This window comes from Gopherus evgoodei, unplaced genomic scaffold (genome assembly GCF_007399415.2).
Source record: "Gopherus evgoodei ecotype Sinaloan lineage unplaced genomic scaffold, rGopEvg1_v1.p scaffold_66_arrow_ctg1, whole genome shotgun sequence".
Lineage (NCBI taxonomy): Eukaryota > Metazoa > Chordata > Testudines > Testudinidae > Gopherus > Gopherus evgoodei.
The window spans coordinates 130,570-152,927 of NW_022060087.1; the positions used below are offsets into that span (position 1 = coordinate 130,570).

The 22,358-nt window shown below is 48.0% G+C and overlaps 1 protein-coding gene across 3 annotated transcripts in view; it reads left to right on the plus strand.

Annotated features, from left to right (window-relative positions):
• The first annotated feature begins 17,393 nt into the window (after positions 1-17,393).
• GMIP (GEM interacting protein) overlaps positions 17,394-22,358 on the plus strand; it is a 43,630-nt gene continuing 38,665 nt past the window's right edge. For all 3 annotated transcript variants that reach the window (XM_030547677.1, XM_030547678.1, XM_030547679.1), the window contains exon 1: positions 17,394-17,604. In XM_030547677.1, coding sequence (XP_030403537.1) covers positions 17,583-17,604 — 22 coding nt within the window. In that variant the 5' untranslated portion in view covers positions 17,394-17,582. The remainder of the gene's footprint in view (positions 17,605-22,358) is intronic.

Below are 22,358 nucleotides of genomic sequence, written 5' to 3' on the forward strand. Positions count from 1 at the left end.
TGTGATTTTTAAAAGGGCTCTAGAGATGAGCCTGGCAGTTATAGGCCGGTAAGCCTAACCTCAGTACTAGGCAAATTGGTTGAAACAATAGCGAAGAACAGAATTATCAGACCCATAGAGGAACCCGTTATGTTGGGAAAGAGTCAAAATGGCTTTTGCAAGAATCGTGCCTCACCAGTCTAGTAGAATTCTTTGAGGGTGTCAAGAAGCTTGTGGACAAGCATGATCCAGGTGATAAAGCAACTTGAATTTTCAGAGAGCCTTTGAAAAAGTCATATACCAAAGACTCTTAAGAGGGAAGGTCCTCTTATGAATCAGTAACTGGTTAAAAGATAAGAAATAAAGAGTAGGAATAAACAGTCAGTTTTCACAATGGAAAGAGGTTAAATCGGTTCCCTAAGGATCTGTGCTAGGACCTGTGCTGTTCAGCGTAAGAATATAACATAAAAATGGACACACTGGTTCAGACCAATGGTTCAGCTAGCCCAGTATCCTGTCTTCAGACAGTGGCTGGTGCCCAATGCTTCAGAGGCAATGAATGGGGTAACAATGGAGTGATTCATCCTCTGTTGTTCAGACCTACCTTCTACCTGTCAGAGGTTTAGGGACACCCAGAGCATGGGGCTGCATCCCTGACCATCTTGGCTAATAGCCATTGATAGACCAACCCTCCATGAACTTAACTAGTTCTTTTTTTAACCCATTATACTTTTGACCTTCACAGCATCCCAGGGCAACAGGTTCCACACAGTGAACCTGTGTTTTGTGAAGTATTTTTTGTTTTAAACCTGCTGCCTGTTAAATTCATTGGGTGACCTCTGATTCATGTGCTATGTGAATGGGTAAATAACACTTTAATACATTTTCTCCTCACTAGCCATGATTTTATAGACCTCTAGCATATCCTGCCTTAGTCATCTCTTTTCTAAGATGAACAGTCCCAGCCTTTTAATCTCTCCTTGTACGGAAGCTGTTCCATACCCCCTATTATTTTTGTTGCTTTTCTCTATACTTTTCCCAGTTCTGATATATCTTTTTAAGATGGAGTGAGCAGAACTACACCCACTATTCAAGGTGTGGGCAAACCTTGGATTTGGGTCAGGTTCCAAGGATCTGCTTCCTGACTCCATTCCACCTACTACATTGAAGTTTTCACATATGGAGGAAATGCTTTTCTCTTGGATGTTAATTATTTTCTCTTTTGCATGCTTCACTTGTGTGTAGGAACAATAAGGTGTCAGTGCCCCCACAGAGGGGATTTAGCTATGTCTGCGGGGCAGAGAGATACTTACTGTGGAAAGGGAGGGGGGAAATTATGCAATGAAACACTGGTCATCAATTTTTCCCCTTTCACCTTTTTTTTTTAATTATCCCTCAGTATTAAATCATGGGGATGTTTTCTTTTCTTTTTTTTTAGACAAATAACCTTCATTACTTATAATTGTTTATTACTATTCTTATTTCAGGAGCTGTTGTTTCAGAAGCTGTTGAAGCTAAATTGGCAGATTTGCTGCAGGCCATCTCTTCTCTCCTGAGCAAGTATCCTGCTTTGAATTGTGAAGTTATCCAGCTTGCCACATCAGCCATCATCACCAGCGTGAATGGTAAATCCCCAACCTGAAAGAGTGTGCTATTTATTGTTTGTACTGGGGTAATGCTCAAAAGCCCCGGTCAGGATCAGGGTCTCATTGTACTGGTGCTGCACATATGGAGACAGGTATCTGTGCATGCGTAGAATGTATGTTATTACAGATGTCATGAAGCAGAAGGTAAGGAATTGTCAGTATTTATTCCAATTAAAAGTCCCATTCTGGGGGAGAAGTTTATAAAACTTATAAAGGGAGGAAAGTTCAGAGCTGAGGCATCTTCTTCCTTTATCCTCCTATATCTGCAGGCGCCTAGGGCATCCACTGGTTTCTGCTGCTTATTTTTGTACTGTGGTGTAGATGATGTCTTATTTGTTTCTCTGTTCAAGGCATCTGCTCCTTATTTAACTTTGCTGTTACACTAACATGTTGCTGATATCACTGTAATTTTCACTATTAAAGGGTCTAATGGTTAACCCAGGGAACAGTAATCAGGATGCCTAGATTCTACTTCTGGCTCACATCTAGTTGCTCGAGGGACTGGCTGGGAGTCAGGACTCCTGCGTTCTGTTCCCAGCACTAACTTGCTATGCAACTTTAGACAAGTCATTTTACATCTGTTTCTGTTCCCCCATCAGTGTTTAATTAAATAATCTTTATAAAGTGCATGGGAAATTAAAAGAGGTAGATGGCATTATTACTCTCAGGCCTGGTCCACATTACGCTGTTAAACCGATTTTAACAGTATTAAATCGATTTAACCCTGCACACGTCCACACTACACTGCTCTTTATATCGATTTAAAGGGCTCTTTAAATTGATTTCTGTACTCCTACAAAACAAGAGGAGTAACGCTAAAATCGATATTACTATATCGATTTAGGGTTAGTGTGGATGCAAATCGGCGTTATTGGCCTCATTATTTTACAGTAGCTACCCACAGTGCACCACTCCAGAAATCAACGCTAGCCTCGGACCACGGACGCACACCACCGAATTAATGTGCCTAGTGTGGACACGCACAATCGACTTTATAATATCTGTTTTATAAAATCGGTTTAAGCTAATTCGAATTTATCCTGTAGCGTAGACGTACCCTGAGGCACTGATGTAGTCCTGCAACAACTTAGCACTGAGGTAAATGGAGGAGGAAGTGTCCATCTTCGTTATGGATTTGCTAGTATTGGGAGATTGGAAACAAATCCTTAATATTTTTTTATCCTCCTCCTGTGTGTAGTAGTTACCTTCCAGGGGGCTCAGGTTTCAATTTCTCCTTTGGGTCACTTGAAGCAAGCAGTGAGTTACTCAATTTGAGAAATACAATCTCCCTCTCACTTAGAAGGGAATAGCAAAGCTTAGTGGACCCCAGGCACCAGAGTGTAAGTTTTCTCCTGTCACACCCTTCCTGTGGTAGGGGTAAGGAATACTTGCTCAGTCATTATGGCCATTCTTCTCCTTTTAAAAACTGCATTTTCTTCTGCTTCTTCCTTGCAAAAAGAAAATGTGTGAGATGCAGCTGCCTGCAAATCCCTCACTGTCAGTGTCAATTCCACAAAAAACATTGTTCTTAGAACTTCCTAAACAGCTAATTCTCACAACCTCTCTGTGAGGAGGTAACTAACTATCCCCACATTACAGCATAGTAATTGTCAGAACCAGGATTATCACATGCTAGTGTTAGTACTTAGTCCCATGCCTGAGCCACTAACTACAGCTCTTTCATTCTGAGGCTAGTTCAGCAAGAGTACTGAAGGGGAGACTGGGAATTTTGAGAGCAGAAGTTTAGAAAACTTTATTTTCAGAGGGTTGGGGAGCCTCTCAGGGTCCTACTGCAAGCTGTGACTAGCAGACCTCATTAGGGCCTCTTCTCAGGCTAGCCCATACCAGCTCTGACTATTCTGCATCCTGGTGGCCTGCTTGATTCAGTTCAGATTGGATGATGGCAGCTTTGGCTATTATCATCACCTGGTAATTTCTACACCACACAGGAACAAAAAGAACAGGAGTATTTGTGGCACCTTAGAGACTAACAAATTTATTTCAGCATAAGTTTTCATGGGCTACAGCTCACTTTTTCAGATGCATAGAATGGAACACACAGACAGGAGATATTTATACATACAGAGAACATGAAAAGGTGGAAGTATGCATACCAACTGGAAGAGTCTAATCAATTGAGATGAGCTATCGTCAGCAGGAGGAAAAAAAACTTTGAAGTGATAATTGAGATGACCCATAGAAGGTGTGAGGAGAACTTAACATAGGGAAATAGATTCAATTAGTGTAATGACCCAACCGTTCCCAGTCTCTGTTTAAACCTAAGTTAATTGTTAACAGAACCCAAACCACAGCCTTCCACACCACAGGTGAAGAGTTAGATCCTACTTAAGAGCAGCATTGTATTTCAGGCAAATACTTTTGCTAGCAGAGTGCTAGGATAAAAAAATCTGTTTGAAGATAAAGAACCCAGTATTTTCCTAGTTTAAAACAGTAAATGCAATTCAGGAACATACCATGCTGTCTCCCCTGGAACCTAAGAATATTCACCTCCTCTGGAAGGAAGATGCAACAGCTAACTACTTTAGAGCAGCAGCTGTGCTGCTCTGCCACATTTAAAAGATCTGCCCCCTACCCCTGGGGGTGGCATGCTGGGAAAAAAGTTCTTATAAAAAGCCCAGTGCTTTTCCCTATGGGAAAAGTTAATAGGAAACATAGAAGGGGCTGCTCTGCAATTTAGCACTTAACTTTTTCTAATGCAGTCACTGGATGTACAGCTGTTAATTAGAAAAGCAATAAGGAGATGCAGCAATTGTCTTGTAGGAGATCTTAGTGCTGGGTGCAAATAAAAAGGCTTTCTGCTCTAGGGATAAATTATAATCTTGCTTCAGCTACAAATGGAGAGACAGGGACTATTTATGAGATTAAATGTCTATGGGGCATGAGTGTCTATTACTCCCTGTATGTTGTTGTGACTGTAGAAGCTGATCCATTTCTGAAGAATCCTTGTACTTCCTTTTTGTGGGCATCTGCCCAAAGAATGCTCAGGATTCTGCTTTCTGTGCTTTAACAAAACCAATACAATAAGAAAAGCGGAGTGGTTAAAGTCATGAGGCTGGGAGTCCCAACTCCTGGGTTCTATGCTGAGTTGAAATAAGGGGCACCTACCTCGCTTCCCTATTGTTGGTGTACTTGAACCACTGTTTGCAGAGTTCCTCACATGGGGATTAGATTCTTCCTGGGAATGTTGCTTGTATTCTGTCTACATAGTTAGGAGTTGCAGATTTGCTAAGAATGAAATCTGAGCAGTCAAACAATCCTTCCCTAGTGCTATCCTTCCTCCTCCTCCTCTCCCCTGGAACACTGCTCTTCCTCCTCTAGAAAAATAACTGAAAACAATGGGATTGTAATGGGGAAATAATGTTCTCATTGTTTAATCATCTGTCCCTCACTACTTCTGTTTGGTAAAGGTCATGCAGTAATTAGTAATTAAAGGAAGTTAGCTGAAGAAGCTGCTAGTGCAGAATTGTTGCTCCTAGTTCAGCTCCTTTTGGAGTCATGAAGAAATTTGGAATAGGCCTGAATTGCAAATTTAATTTTCAAACTTTCCCAAAGTTCATTGCATTTGGATTAGAGTGATCAGATGTCCTGATTTTATAGGGACAGTCCTGATTTTGGGGGCTTTCTCTTATACAGGCACCTATTACTCCCCAGCCCGTGTCCCAATTTTTTACACTTGCTATCTGGTCACCTTAGCTTGGATGCAGGGTTCTGGTTTGAATCTATGTCTAACAGCCAGATGTGTTGTGTTTTTCCAATGCTATAGTAGCAGGCTCCGATACAGCTGCTGGCTCTAGGTATGTGAATTCAGAAATATGCAAATGTAAATATTTACTACTTTACCCAAACTTTCAATAGTTTATGTATCCCACAGCTCCTGGCAATGATCTTGGTTCCAATAAATCTGTGGAGTGAGTTTTTCCTTTCTGAAAATGTTCAGTTTCCTCAGGCTCTGCACCCACTGGCTTGTACATTTCGAAGTGATTTATTTAGAAAAGTCTTGCTAGTGAGCCTGGGTTTGGTGTTGAAACAGAGAGTTGAGCAGAAACTGCTAGGTGTGGAAGGCAGAAATGAGTTGGCAGCAGAGTGAGTCAAAGTACATGCCTCTCCCCTCTGAGTGGCTGAGATGGGAGAGGAGATCAGGGATTTTAGGATCTCTGGTGTGATGTTTCCACTAAGAGTTTAATGAGGACTGAAACTGAATTGGGTACAATATGTCCTGATTATGGAAAGTTCTACTAATAATCCAAATAATTTGAGATTGGAGGCACTGATATTCAGATAATTGCAGAGAATAGCTCAGAGACCTGAGTGTGGGAGATCACATTTAAAACATGAGAAGGATATGACACTTAATCCAGATTAAAAATTTGATATAAACTTCTATTGGGCACTATTTTATACTGTATGATGGAGACACCATGAATGAATTTAATTGGTTTCAAAAGCAACCTGGTTGTTGTATTAAGAACTTTTATAGTGCCAGGAACTTCCTAAGAATTAAAGTCGCTGCAGTGCCTAAGATTTGTTAGCATTTATCTGTTGGCATCACATTGTAGCCCTGTTTCCTATAAATGTCTTTGCACAACATAAAACACTTCAATAGCACTTTTTATCTATAAATATCAAAATGCTTTACAAAGTTGGGTAGGCATAATTATCCCCAGTTAACAAAGTTAAACGGAGGCATAGAGAGGTTAAATAGTTACCCAGTGAGTCAGTGGTACATTTATTGGAAACGTAATTCAATCCTGTGTTCTAGTCACAGATGTAGGGGCATGAATCTGAAGTTAAGAGACTTCCACCAAACAGCAAACTAGACCTTAGAAAAGAAACAGAACATCTGGATACTGGTTTATTTTCTCTGTTCCTTTGTTGTTTATCAGAAAAGTTGGACAATGGGTCTAAAACTCTCTAGTTCTGGAATTTGTTCTGAATAAGCACAGAAGCTGTTGCCACCACAAACAGGCAGAGAAATTGCACCCCTGCTGCTATCCTGAAGCTGAGCTTTTGTTTTCAGGTAGCAAAAGGGGAAAATGTTCAGGAAACAAAGGTAATTCCACATTAGGGAGAAAAGGGAAAAGAAGAACAAACTCCCCACAGCCTGCCTGGGGAAGATGTGACTGAGAGCTGAATATTGGTGAGGGCACCAGAAGGAGGAGGGAGAATTGCTAGCCACCAGTATAGGAATCCAAGGGCATAAGGCTTTCTTTGTTTCCACTGAGGAACTAGAGTAGTGGTTCTCAACCTTTCCAGAACACTGTATCCCTGTCGGGAGTCTGATTTGTCTTGCAAACCCCAAGATTCACTTAACTTAAACATTACTTGCTTACAAAATCAGATCTAAAAATACAAAAGTGTCACAGCATGCTATTACTGAAAAACTGCTTACTTTCTCATTCTTACCATATAATTACACAATAAAATAAATTTAAAAATAAAATAATTCTATTAGAATATATTTATTGTACTTATATATCTGTGATTATTTGAGCCTGGTTTGAAGCCTAAACCCTGCTGCCTATGACTGAAGCCCTGTTTGCTAGCCCGATGCCAGCCCTGCACTTGCAATCTCCCATAACCCATCCTGTGACTCCCCTGGGAGCTGCAACTCCCAGGCTGAGAAACACTGATCTAGATGATTTGAGTACCACGTAGAAACCTCTGAGTACCCCCATGGGTACACATCCCCTGGCTGAGAACCACTGAACTAGAGAACTCTTTGACCTACATGTGCTGGTACTTCATCTTGTGTATGTGGGCAAAGATCTGTGGGGCACATAACGGTGGGTATAGAGGATAGAGATGGGTCTTTATCTCCACTGCAGCTCTGAGCACCTCCAAGCTTTGTAGACCTTGATCTTAACACAAACTTTGCAGTTTAGGCTCTTCTTTCATAGGAGCATGGCATGAGTGTGAGGCTCATTGAGGCATCTGGGCATGAGGGTACATGTAGGGAAACAGGGAAAGCTTTCCACCCTGTCTTTCACATATCTGGAGATGTTTCATGTTTGACTGATACAAGGAGATGGGGTGGAACCAAAGGGAGTGCTGGCATTAGTGATAGAAAATGCCCGTGAGAGCCTGTTCTGGTTAAGTTTTTCAGCAGAGGGAGATTTCAGTGTGACTCCTTTGTTTAATGAAATAACCACCCCCGCAAATAGCTACTTAAATTAGAGGTGGACCTGAGCCCCAGTTCAAATACCGCAGATGCTGAAGGTTTCTAAATACAAATGTTGAGGTTTAGGCTTATCTTGTGCAGATGATGCCTAAGCAGCTGGTGAGCAGCAACACACATGTATCCAGCCAAGCCTTTCCATAACTTGTAACCTGGCTTTTCATGCTCTTTCTCCTTCTGCTGTTTGCACTGACGTAAACCAGGAGAAACTCCTTTGAAGTCAATATAGTATCTCCAGTGTGCATGTGAGGAGATTCAGACCCATAATGTCACCTAGATTTTTTTTTATTACCAGTATATAAACAATCCCAAACCCCAAAGAACATGACAGACATTTCTGTAGCTGTATAATAATGAACACACAAAGTTCACATAGGACTGAAAAATTTCAAGCCAAAAGGTAATTTTCTTTTTAGGTTATATATTTATAAAAGATAGGTGTTTAGGATGGAAATGCTGCCGCAGCCTTAGGTTTCATAAGTCCTCCAGCAATGCTATAATCCTGACTCTTTGTGGGTAGTGTATGTGGTAGGAGAGACAGGGTTCTGTACTTGTGGTTAAGAGGCTGCCACAGGAACAATGATGCAGCTGCAGTGAGAATTCTAAGGGACTGTATTACCATAGCAATTGGCAGAGAGGGGTGAAAGGAAAATCATGCTTCTTGTGGCTTCTGTGAACCACAAGCAACAAAAATTCTGGAGTTATTGCGACAGCTGCTTTTCCAACCAGCATTGTACATTGTCACAATGACTCTGGATCAGGCTTCCCACCCAGGAATTTAGTTACTGTATTGGTCTTGAAGAGACAACCCAATGAGAGAGGGATCACAAGATTGAGTCAGAACAAGGAAGAAGGCTGATGAGTTAGAGGAAATTAAATGTTTTGTGTCCACAGTTCTGCATTTTAAACCACAGAAACTTGTCAACACCACTTACCCTAAAGCTCGCAACCAATAACGTTCATGCTCATAGCTGCAGGGTGCCCTTTTATACCCACCCAGAAACAGCCACATGAATAGAAATAAGTGAGCAGCTCTGAACTTCTTCATCGGGTCTGGTTACCTCATCACGCAGGTGGCATATAGCCTGCCTACTATGGAAAGTGGAGAAGCGATTGGTTCTAGCATGTATTACTCATGGGAGCACAGGTAATAAGTCCCTTAAATTCCTTAGTCTGACAACCCCGAGTTCTGAGGTTCAGCTATCAATTCATATTCACGAGGAAAGCTAAAAAAACAGAGTATTTATTATTGTGATTGTCACGGAGTGTGGGGGAGTCTGGCCCTGCACCCCTCTTCCTGGGACCCAAAATGACTCTTAGCCAGCCAGTAAAACAGAAGGTTTATTGGACAACAGGAACACCGGTTACAGCAGAGCTTGCAGGCACAGTCAGGACCCCTCCACCGAGTCCTTCTGGGCTTTCAGGGTGCTTGGATCCTAGCTAGGATCCCCTGAATTCCGCCCACACAGCCCCAAGCCCAAACTCCAACTGCTTCCCTCCTGCCGCTCCCTTCCTTTTGTCCCCTTCCCGGGCAAAGGTGTTGACCTTTTCCCTCCCTTACCTAGCTCAGGTTACAGGCCCTGGCATCGTCCATCCCCTAAAGTCCTCCCCTGCTCTCCCACTCCCCAAACAGACAGTCCCTACTCCATCACATCTCTCCCCCCTTCGAGACTGAACTGAGCGGGGTCACTCTGCCCAGTGACCTGGGGAAGTTCAGGGCCCCCTCTCCGGGACAACGCGTCCGCTGTCAGGTTGGCACTTCCCTTCACATGGACCACGTCCATGTCATAGTCCTGCAGGAGCAGGCTCCACCTCAGGAGCTTGGCGTTGGCTCCTTTCTTCTGGTGCAGCCAGGTCAGGGGAGAGTGGTCGGTGTATACGGTGAAGTGTCGCCCAAAGAGATATGGCTCTAGCTTCTTAAGGGCCCATACCATGGCCAGGCATTCCTTCTCGATGGCCGCGTAGCTTTGCTCCCGGGGTAGCAGCTTCTTACTCAGGTACACGATGGGGTGTCTCTCCCCCTTTTCATCCTCCTGCATTAACACTGCCCCCAGTCCCGTGTCTGAGGCATCAGTGAACACCATAAAGGGTTTGTCAAAATCTGGGTTTGCCAGAACTGGGCCACTAACCAGAGCCTCCTTCAGCGCCCGGAAAGCCTCCTGGCACTGCTCAGTCCAGATCACCTTGTCTGGCTTCCCCTTCTTGCACAGTTCAGTGATGGGGCCGGCTATGGCACTAAAGTGGGGCACGAACCTTCGATAGTACCCCGCCATCCCAATAAAGGCCTGGACCTGCTTTTTGGTTTGGGGAGCAGGCCAGTCTCTGATCACCTCCACCTTGGCTGGTTCCGGCTTCAGGCAGCCGCTCCCCACACGATGGCCCAGGTAAGATACTTCAGCCATCCCCACCTTGCACTTCTCCGCCTTTACTGTTAACTCAGCCTTTTGGAGTCGGTCCAGGACTTGTTTAACCTGGGACATGTGGTCCTCCCAGGTCTGGCTGAAGACGCAGATGTCGTCAATATACGCCACGGCAAAACTCTCCATCCCCCTCAGTAGCTGATCCACCAGGCGCTGGAAGGTGGCCGGTGCTCCCTTGAGGCCGAAGGGCAGGGTCAGAAACTCATAGAGCCCCAGAGGGGTGATAAAGGCCGATTTCAGCCTGGCATCTGCGTCCAGCGGCACTTGCCAGTAGCCTTTGGTAAGAACCATAGTGGTAAGGTACCGAGCACCTCCCAGCTTGTCTAGGAGCTCGTCAGGCCTGGGCATAGGGTAGGCATCAGATACGGTGATGGCATTGAGCTTTCGATAGTCCACACAGAACCGGATTGACCCATCCTTCTTGGGGACTAGCACCACTGGTGAGGCCCAAGGGCTGGAAGACGGCTGGATCACCCCCAAAGCCAGCATGTCCCTGACCTCTCTTTCAAGATCCTGGGCAGTTTTCCCAGTGACCCGAAAAGGGGGGCATCTTATAGGGGGATGTGACCCGGTCTCCACCCGGTGGACAGTCAAATTAGTGCGTCCAGGCTGGTTGGAAAACAGCTGTCGGTACAGATGCAGCACCCCTCTGATTTCAGCATGCTGGCCCGGGGTCAGTTGATCAGAGAGGGGAATCGCCTCCAGGGGGGAACCAGCTTTTGTCCCAGGGAATAGATCTACTAAGGGGTCATCTCCCTGCCCCTCCCAATGTCCACACACGGCCAACACCACACTCCCCCTGTCATAGTATGGTTTCATCATGTTCACATGGTACACCCGACGGTGATGTGCCCGGTTTGACAGCTCCACCACATAGTTTACCTCATTCAGTTGCTTGATCACCTTGAAGGGCCCTTCCCAGGCGGCCTGGAGTTTGTTTCTCCTCACGGGGATGAGAACCATCACCTGATCCCCGGTGGCGAAGGCACGGGCTCGTGCTGTGCAGTCATACCAGACCTTCTGCCTCCTCTGGGCTCGGGCCAGATTCTCCCTGGCCAGGCCCATGAGCTCGGCCAGTCTTTCCCGGAAGGTCAGGACATACTCCACCACTGACTCTCCCTCGGGAGCGGCCTTCCCCTCCCACTCGTCCCTCATCAGGTCTAGGGGCCCCCTCACCCGCCTTCCATACAACAGTTCGAAAGGTGAAAACCCGGTAGACTCCTGGGGTACCTCCCTGTACGCAAACAGCAGGTGAGGTAAGTACTTGTCCCAATCTTGCGGGTGCTGGTTCATAAATGTTTTTAGCATCATCTTCAGCGTCCCGTTGAACCTTTCTACCAGCCCGTTGGACTGGGGGTGATACGCTGAGGCCCAGTTGTGCTGGACCCCACATTTCTGCCATAAGGACCGGAGCAGGGCCGACATGAAGTTGGACCCCTGGTCCGTTAAGACCTCCTTGGGGAACCCCACCCGGCTGAAAATTGTCAGCAGCGCATCTGCCACTGTGTCTGCTTCAATAGAGGACAAGGCCACCGCCTCGGGGTAGCGAGTGGCAAAATCCACCACCACCAGGATGTATTTCTTCCCTGACCGGGTCGTCTTGCTGAGGGGTCCCACTATGTCCATGGCCACCTTCTGGAAAGGTTCTTCTATGATGGGTAAAGGCCTCAAAGCCGCTTTCCCCTTGTCCCGGGCCTTCCCCACCCTCTGGCAGGGCTCACAGGATTGGCAGTACTGTCGGACATGGGTAAAGACCCCAGGCCAGTAAAAGTTCTGTAGCAGCCTCTGCCTGGTGCGCCGGATTCCCTGGTGCCCTGCGAGAGGGATGTCATGAGCCAGGTACAGCAGCTTGTGACGAAACTTCTGGGGAACCACCAGCTGCCTCCTGATCCCCCATGACTCTACTTCCCCTGGGGGAGCCCATTCTCGGTACAGGAACCCCTTCTCCCACAGGAACCTCTCCTTGCAACCTCTCCTCATGGTCTGTACCGCACTAAGGTCAGCCCGGTCCCTGTGCTTCCGCAAGGAGGGGTCTTTCTGCAACTCGGCCTGGAACTCAGCAGCTGGGACAGGGATGGGGACCGGCTCTCTCTTGCTGGCTGGGTCTGAGGCCGCAGCCTCTTTGAACCGTGCCCCTGGGCGTTCCCTGCTCCCTGGGTTAGGGTCCTGCACCTCGGGTCGAGTACCTTCCCCGTTGTCGGGGAGCAGTGCCCTTTGCCGACTCTGACTACGAGTCACGACCAGGGCACTCTGGGTGTTACTAGGCCAGTCCTCAAGGTCCCCTCCCATTAACACGTCAGTGGGCAAATATTGGTGTACCCCCACATTCTTGGGGCCCTCCTTGGCCCCCCATTTCAGGTGTACCCTTGCCACGGGTACCTTGAATGGGGTCCCACCCACGCCCATCAGGGTCAGGTAGGTGTCGGGCACCATCCGATCTGAGGCCACCACCTCAGGCCGGGCCAGCGTCACCTCTGCGCCCGTGTCCCAGTACCCAGTGACCTTCCTCCCATCCACTTCCAGGGAAACAATGCACTCTTTCCGGAGGGGCAGCCCCGCGCCCACCCGGTAAACCAAAAACCCGGAACCTGGAGCATCCGCCGGTGGTATGTTGCCAGCCCCCCTTTCCTGGGAATGTAGCCCCTCCTCCGATTGGGTTTTTACCCAGTCCACCCTCTGCGGGTTGGGTCTGCTTGGTCTGTCCCTGAGCTTGGGGCACTGGGCCCTTATGTGACCTCGTTGGCCACAGCGATAGCAGCCCATATCTCGTGGGTCCCCTTGAGTGGGTCGGAGGGACCTGCCACTGGATGTTCCCCTTTTGGGGGGGTTCTCTATAGGCCCCCTTTGGGAGGTCCCATGATGACTCTCTCTCTGCGTTGAGGCAAGCCTGCTCCTTCGAGACTCCTCCCGGCCATCCCCTGCCCGACTGTCCACAAATTGGTCGGCCAGCTGGCCTGCATGCTGCGGGTTCTCCGGCTTCTGGTCCATCAACCACAGCCTCAGGTCGGACGGGCACTGCTCGTACAGGTGCTCCAGTATGAATAGGTCAAGCAGGTCCTCTTTAGTTTGGGCCCCAGCCGTCCACTTGCGGGCATACCCCTGCGCCTGGTTGACCAGTTGTAGGTATGTGACCTCACGGGTTTTACGCTGGCTCCGGAACTTTTTCCGGTACATCTCAGGAGTCAGCCCAAACTCGCGGAGCAGGGCCTGTTTGAACAGTTCGTAGTCCCCTGCCTCCACCCCTTTCAGTCGGCTGTACTCCTCCACGGCTGTGGAGTCCAGTAAGGGGGTGAGAACTGCGATCCTGTCTGCAGGGTCAACCCTGTGCAGCTCGCAGGCATTCTCAAAGGCCGTCAGGAAGGAATCTATGTCCTCCCCCTCCTTACGCCGGGGCAGCAAGTGCTTATCAAAGCTCTTTGTAGGCTTGGGTCCCCCCTCACTCACCACAGCCGGGGCCCCACTGTTTGCCAGCCGGGCCAGCTCCAGCTCATGTTTACGCTGTTTCTCCTTCTCCTCCCGCTCATGGTTACGCTGTTTCTCCTTCTCCTCCAGCTCATGTTCACGCTGTTTCGCCTTCTCCTTCAGCTTTTGCCTCTTTAACTCGAGCTTCTCCCTTTCATATTCCAGCCGCGTCCGCTCCACGGATGCCGAGCGTTGCCGGGAGGATCCCCTGCTGGGGGGTGAGCTTCGCTGGGCAGATCCCCTGCTGGCCGGGGGTGTCACGGTGCCCTCGGTATACACTGGGCTCCTCCCCGCCCTTCCCCTACGCCTAGGAGGGGGGGGTCTCGGGAAGCCCTCGTCCGCTGGCTGACCACTCCCAGCGGGGACAGACACTGGTGCCTGCGCTGCATCTGCTCGGCTGCTTCCCTCAGAGACAGGGCTCCGTTCATTCATGCGGTCTCCCTGCTCCAGCTGGGCAATCAGCTGGTCCTTGGTGCATCTCCCCGGGCGCAACCCCCTCTGCTTGCATAGCTCCAGCAGGTCACACTTGCGCCGCTTGGCATACATCTTCCTGCTGGCCACTCACAGGCCGGGGTGCTCGCCGCTCCCCACGGTTTCCAGGGGGACCCCTAGTGCACCAGCCCTTCGTGAGGTCACCACCTCTCTGCCAGGGTCGAGCTGCAGACTCCTCGCCCCTGGGACCGCTCGCTGCAATCCCCTGGGGGACCCTGTTACTGCAAAGTCCTTCTCACTGGGCACACACTCCCAGGGGTTAGTCACCCCTTCGTTTTACTGCTCCCCAGTCACTTACTGCAGGAAGCGCCGTCCACGGGGTGCAGTACGTCCCGCCGCTGCCACCAGTTGTCACGGAGTGTGGGGGAGTCCGGCCCTGCACCCCTCTTCCTGGGACCCACAGTGACTCTTAGCCAGCCAGTAAAACAGAAGGTTTATTGGACAACAGGAACACAGGTTACAGCAGAGCTTGCATGCACAGTCAGGACCCCTCCACCGAGTCCTTCTGGGCTTTCAGGGTGCTTGGAACCTAGCTAGGATACCCTGAATTCCGCCCACACAGCCCCAAGCCCAAACTCCAACTGCTTCCCTCCTGCCGCTCCCTTCCTTTGTCCCCTTCCCGAGCAAAGGTGTTGACCTTTCCCCTCCCTTACCTAGCTCAGGTTACAGGCCCTGGCATCGTCCATCCCCTAAAGTCCTCCCCTGCTCTCCCACTCCCCACACAGACAGTCCCTACTCCATCACAGTGATTCAAACACCTTTGAACCTGGGATGCTGTCATGGCCTGCTGTGAGCAAGCAGAGCCATGAGGTTTGAGGTGAGGGCTGCTGATCACGTGTTGATGCACATGGTCGTCAGCAGCCAGGCCTTGCTGAAAGATTATGGAGGGGTAGTTTCATAGTCCTTGGTGCAGCAAGTTCAGCAGCCAGGACATTAGTTGGTGGGAGGAGCAGGGGCAGCTCTAGACATTTTGCTGCCCCAAGCATGACGTCATGCCATGGGGGGGCGCTCTGCTGCTCGCCGGTCCCGCGGCTCTGGTGGTCCTCCCGCAGGCATGCCTGCGGAGGGTCTTCTGGAGCCACAGGACCACCGGACCCTCCGCAGGCACGCCTGCGGGAGGTCCACCAAAGCCACGGGACCAGCGGACCCTCCACAGGCATGCCACTGAAGGCATCCTGCCTGCTGCCCTACCAGTGACTGGCAGAGCGCCCCCTGCGGCATGCTGCCCTAAGCACACGCTTGGCGTGCTGGGGCCTAGAGCCGCCCCTGGGGAGGAGGGTAATCAGTGCATAGGCAAGGGTCAGGGGCAGTCTGGTTATCGTAGGTAGCAGGCAGATCCAGGTTTGGGAATGTCAGGATAGTGTACAGCCAGGTCAGAAGACTGGTTTGGATAGCAGGAGTTTGTTCTCCAGGGGGTCTGGGCAGCAACCAGCCTAAGAGACTAGTTGCTCAGACAAAAGGTGGTGCAGGAACAGGAAGCTGTAAAATTAAGTGGTGTCCGGTCAGTTTGCTGTCATCTGACCCAACTGAGTCAGCAGATGTAGCCTCGGGTTATGAAATATTGGCTGCAGTTCTCAAGTCCAACCCTGCAGTGGTGTGAAGGTATGGCTATCACTCACCAGTCCTGCAGACCTGTGTTTGCAATCTGTGGCACCTGACAGAGGCTGAAGTTATAGGCAAGAGCTTTTCTCTGGTTATATAGAGCAAACAACTGTGTCTTTTATAAATAATTATTTGTGAGTCAATGAAAGAAAATGAATTGTTTCACTGCCAAGCATGAGAGACTTGTGTTTATGCCATGAGCCTGGTTCACCTTTCTGTTATGATCAGTAATTGCAGAGGAAGCCACTGAAGTTTACTCTGACTGTAGGGTGAACCCTAGAGTTCACAACTTACTTTATGTAGATAAACCATAGTTTTTGAATAAATGTGTCTTACGTTTCCTGTGTCACTGGGTTTTCAAACATATAAGTGTTTCTGTGAGATTCATAGGTTTTAAGACCAGAAGGGACCTTTGTGATCATCTAGTCTGACCTCCTGCATCACAAAGATCGTAGAATTCCACCCAGTGATTCTTGCATTAAGCCCAATAGCTTGCTAATGATCTAGAGCATATCTATTAGGAAGACATCCAGTCCTGATGTAAAGACTTAAAGCAAAGCTTAGTTGTCTTCAAGATGGGTTACAATCTGAGAAACCTCCTCATGGGTCTTAGGGTGTGTCTACACTTTGAGCTGGGAATTACACTCTCAACGCGAGGAGACATACCCACACTAGCTCCACTTGAGCAAGTATTCTAAAAATAGAGTATGGCTGAAGTGCCATGAGCAGCAGGAGCGGCTAGCTCCTTCAGGTATGTGCCTAGAGTGTACATGCCTAGCTTGGACAGGTACATACTTGGGGTGGCTAGCCCCTCCTGCTGCTTGAGCCATAGTGGCTAGCCTATTTTTAGTGTGTTAGCTCAAATGGAGTTAGTGTGGGTGTGTCTCTTTGAGCTGGTAATTATACCCCCAGCTTGCAGTGTAAACATACCCTAAGAAATACTGACTCGAGCAAGGAGCAGATTGTGTCATATTAGAGGTGAGCTGGGGAAACCAGAGCTCAACTTCGAAAAAACTTGGTCAGGTTTGGGTTTTGCAAAACCAAAATCTTGAGGGATGGGGCGGGGAGTGTCTCAGTTCCAGTTTGTCCGAACCACCATAAAATGAAACAAGAGGTTCAGATAAGTGTGGGGTTTTGGTCAATTTCTACTATTCTCCTGCTGTCCCAAACCAATCCCTCTTCTCTTGGTGTGACTGAATATATTATTCTGGAATAAGTGCTGCTACATGGTGCTCTGCTGAAATATTTTAAGAAGAGTCTTTTAAACCAATGGCCACATTCACTGTGCATGTAGTACCACTTGCATGTTCCCACATAAATGTGCACAGACTCATATTACCCCAGGAGTTTGGAATTGTGGGTTATATTTTCCTGGGGTGACAGTGAAAGTTACCTGTATACAAGAACTCAGAACAGTGAGAGTTTGTGCTGCTGTAGGCACTGAAGCCAACGGAGTTGTAAAATGGGCCCTTCTTTGTTGCTCACAGACAGATCTGAATGTATGCAAACTGCACGATCAAACAAATATACACTGCAGACAGTTTCCTTACACGGAAATGTGTCTGCAGGAAGTAGATTGGTTAAAGCGGCTGCACTTAGACCAGGGCTTCTCTGTCAATTCTCTTAGCATGCGACTCATATGGACTCTCTGGATAACCTGATAACATCAGAATTGGTCAAGGATTTGTGTTTTATTCAGCTTGGCTGCGATTCAGAGCTGGGTAAATTGGGACCCTGCAGCTTTCAGACCAAAACATAGAAGACCAAAACACAGAAGACCCAGTCATGGGAGACCCTGAACCAAGTGGTATGTGATGGCATTTGAAATAACTTTGTGAAGTTTTTATAATGTAAGTTCTATGGGATAGGGGCCATCTCTTGTGTCAGTCTGAAATGCCTAGCAGGCTGTGGTAGATCAATGGTAAACTAACGTTCCCGTGTCTTTGCCTTTTCATGAAGACCTCGCCCTGTTCCATGCGCTTTAATACAGCTCTTTCTTTCCGCCAGATGCAGCTGTTGGTTAGTTGTAGTGGAAGCTAGACTCTTGTAAGAGAAAAGAATGCAGAGCCTCCATTGTCAGGAGTCACGGGCTCCAGAGTTCTCTGAGAATGTGGATGTGTCTCCTGCAGTACACAGTGCCACTCTTCTGGGTTGAGGTTCTTCAAACTTTTTTTGTTGTAACCCCTATTTTTAAGAGTCTCTTCCTCAGCAATAAACATGCTCAGGCCCAATGGCATTTTCCTATTTTCAATAGTGCAGAAATAACCAGTTCAAGGTTTCACCATGCTTTTTTCTAACTAAAAAAAAAAAAAAAAGCCAGCTTTGTTTACCAAACACAACACTCCAGGTGACTTCCCATTCAGGGAGACAAAGTTTTGCTAATTGGAGAGAGAGAGAAAAGAATGGAACAATTACCTTATTTTTATTTTGCAAACAGGCGATTGCACACGTGCTCAATTTCCACCATTAAAGATTTCAGCAGCATTTTGAGCCTATAGGGCTTTTTGACCATTAATAGTATGAAGAGATCTTTAGGGTGAAAAAAAATGCTCTTTGTAGTATAACATGCTAGTATTGCTGATTGTTGTGATTTGAGGGTGAGGGGGTGTGTGTGTTGCTTTTACTAGAGAGGAGCAGTTCTGCCTGATGGGAAACGGCCTGAAAATGCCAAGTCTGTCACAAGTATTTGATTCAACATTAGCCAGCAACCCAGTGTCATTCCATGCAACTGAAAGCCTGATCCAAATAGTTTTGGAAAGAGAGGGAGTTTAGTGGTTGCAGCAGGAGGTGGGGAGTTAGGACTCCTGGGTTCTATTACAATATCTGCAGCTGACTCTGTGATGCCTTGAATGTCTCATGTCACCTCTCTCTCTGCCTCAACTTCCCAATTTGCAAAACTGGGATAATTATACTGACCACAGGTACTGGGAGCCATATAGGGACCTTGATAGGTAAGATCTCATGGGGGGGGGATTGTGAGTCTAAGTTCATTAACATTCGTAAAGCATTTTGAACACCTCAGTAAAGGGCAGAGTACTATGATGTAGTATTGACATTACTCTGGGTACTGCACATTAGCTGTGTTACCTATATTTTGACCAAGTTGCCTGCTTTTTGAATTTCTGCAGAACTGTTCAATATTTCTCTGTATTACACCCATATCTGTCATCGTGGCCTCTCCCCAGAGGCTTGGGACCTAAGGGTATCTTAAAAGGGCTGTCTCCTTCCTGGAACTGGAGTAAAATTTTGTCTAAATTTTTTTTTCTATATTATACTCATGTCAGGTATCTCACCCCTTGTTGACAAAGTTTGACTTTGCCAGTCCTCTGTTTCCTATCAGTTATGTATGATTTGCTTTAGTGCTTTTGCTTGGGGTGATGCACACATGAAAGTAGGTGGAGAATGTGAGAAATACAGAGGAGATTGTAGGAAATGGTCTTGTGTCTGTAAAACAGTTTGGTTCTGACTTTTCCAAGAAATCTGTGAAGCATTGTGTTGTAAGGTTTCAGAGTACCAGCCGTGTTAGTATGTATCTGCAAGAAGAACAGAAGTACTTGTGGCACCTTAGAGACTAATAAATTTATTTGAGCATAAGCTTTCATGGGCTACAGCCCCACTTCATCGATGCATGTAGTGGCACACACACACACACCATGAAACAATGGGTGTTACCATACACACTATAAGGACAGTGATCAATTAAGGTGAGCTATTATCAGCAGGAGAGAAAAAGAGCTGCCCTTAGGCATACGCAGCATACACGGCTGCATAGGGCACATGAAAATTTGGGGCACGATTCCCCTCGCAGGCCGCAACTGGAATCCTCTCTTCTCCAGCCCCACCCCCATGCTGGGCCGACGGGCTTCTCCCTGGCCCTACCAGACCAGCTGAGGACTCCAGTCTCAGGCTCTGCCACCCCAGCGAGCTCAGAGTAGCATGGCCGGTCAGTGGCAGCACAGCGGCCTGGCCCACCGCCACCCAGAGGGGCGTCCCTCCCTGGACCTGGCCTGCCTGCGCCACTTGGTCTCGGCGGGGGCCAGGACAGGAGGAGGGCAACTTCGATGTGAGTCAGCGGGAGGGGCAGGGGGAGCCAGGCCTCACGGGGGAAGGCAGGAGGGACTTGAAGTGACAGTGTGCTCATGTCTCTCTCTCTGTCTCTCTCTCTCTCTCTCTCTCTCACACACACACACACACACACACACACACACACACACACACACACACACTCACGAGTCACAGTCCCCCAATGCAGTGTGTCTCACACACACACAAACACACACACACTTGTATTATTATTGTTATTACTGGTTGGTACTTCCTGTCAAAATGCTCGTGGTGACCCAGGAGTGGCTAGGGGCTGCAGGAGGGCCACGGGCTCTGGCAAGATGCAGCCCCCATGTGACAGCACAAAGCCCACCATGAGCCACTGCCGCAGCATCTGTTATGTACAAGCTCGGTGTGTGACAGTAAAGGGGGGGAGGCCACAGGTGGGGGTGGGGACTTTGCCCTCTCGACACACTGATGTAAGAGGCTCTGTCTGGGGAGCATAGGGCCACCAGTTTAATAATACTATGTAGGGCCCCAAAAATCCTAAGGACGGTCCTGTTTATCACTTCTCTGAACTTCAACCAAGTCTTCCCTCTCACAAGTGGCAGCTTGAGCTGCTTTTTCTGTTAATAATAGGACGATGAGGTGTGAGAAGATGTCTAGGTTACCAAAAATAGAGACGTTTTCACAGAGGAGTGTAGCAGGACTTGAGAGAGCTTCAGACTAGTTTATTTGGTCAAATTTGGATCAGACTCTGCAGTGCAAACAGTGGACTTTGAGTTACTGCCCCGAGATTCATATATCCTTATGTGGAGAACAGCTTCAGTTTCCAGTGATACTTAAAAGATGAACATGGACTGAGAACTGAGGCCCTGTGCAGTTGGAGTGCTTGGGCCAGCTCTGCAAACTGTATTGCAGCCAAAGGGAAAAGTGATCTGTTAGATAATAATAGTTCTTTGCGGCTGTGATCAGTATCAAGAGCAGGGAAAGAGGCAGGCACCACTGGGAATTCCTGCAGCAGCCACAGACTCTGGAAGGCTGGTACCAAACCGAAGAATCAGCTGTTCTAGGGTTTGAGAAAACGCACTTACTGTGAAATGAGGCATCAGTGGCTGAAAGGGAAATGGTGCTTCTGCCATTCTGCAGAGCAACAACTTCTCCTTCTAAAAATATCCATACTGCTCTGCACACCCACTACTGGGGGAGCCTACCTTTCCCACAACAAGAGCAAATGGAGAACAAGGCTAATGGGCCTTTTGCAGGGTCGACATAGATCAGATGACTCTTGGTCTAGTTATCTCTGGAGGCCAGGAGAGTGACAGGCCTTTGCTCACTCCAGCTCTTGAGAGTTGGACAGCTGTGCCCCTGCATTAGCCTAACACAGCAGTCCCCTTTCTTGAGCCTGCATGTTGCAAACCAATATGCAGAGTTGGTACTGGAAGGGTTTCATTACTGTCTCAGTCACAGTGATGGAGCAGACTAGGGGTGCCAGGGGTCCAATTTTGCACCGGGCTCTGCATGCTGCTCCCACCCTGAGCACTGGCTCCACACTCCTATTGGCCGGGACCCACAGCCAATGGGACCCAGGAGTGGTACCTGTAGGTGAGAGCAGCGCACAGAGCCTCCTGGCCCCCTCGCCTAGGAACCAGACATGCTCGCTGCTTCCAGGGTGCAGCATGGAGCCAGGACATGCAGGGAACCTGCCTTAGCCCTGCTGCGTCACTGACTGGGAGCTGCCCCGTGGTAAGCCTGTGCCTCAACCCGCTGACTCAGCCCTGAGCTCCCCACCCAAACCCGGAGCCCTCTCCTGCACCGCAAACCCCTCACCTCAACCCCCTTCCCCAGCCCAGAGCCCCCTCCTATACCCTGAATGTGCAAGAATATACTAGATAATAGGGATGCTAGAAACTTCACAAATCTACTTCAGCCTTCTGCATCAGGCATGAAAGACCTTTCTTCCCCATAAACTTATTTAACTTCTCCATGAAGGCCCTCACTGCACCATGATCCCTCTGCTACCACACTGCTGCACTCCCTGATCATCCTCGTGATGTGTCTGTTTCCCAACTATAAAAGAGGGATAATTATTTCCCTGCCTCACATGAGGGTTATGGGGCTTAAGTAATATTTGTGAAGGGCTTTGGGGGCCTCAGATGGAAGGTATCACAGAAAAGTAACACATTATCATTCTAGTATCTAAATGACATTTATCCTGTTTCACCCTTATCCCACTATTCTTTTTCCCAGAACAAGTATTCTTTGTGAAAAATTATTCCTCTTCTTCTTCTTTGGTACTGACTAGTGTGTTTGTTTACTTATACAGTGTTAAGATCTCTCATAAGACTCAAGGTAGTTTATGGCTACACATATTAATGGATTAGTAGTACCAGTACCTAGGAGTTACAGTAATGGACAAGTTTCAGAGTAGCAGCCCTGTTAGTCTGTATCAGCAAAAAGAAGATGAGTACTTGTGACACCTTAGAGACTAAAATTTATTTGAGCATAAGCTTTCAT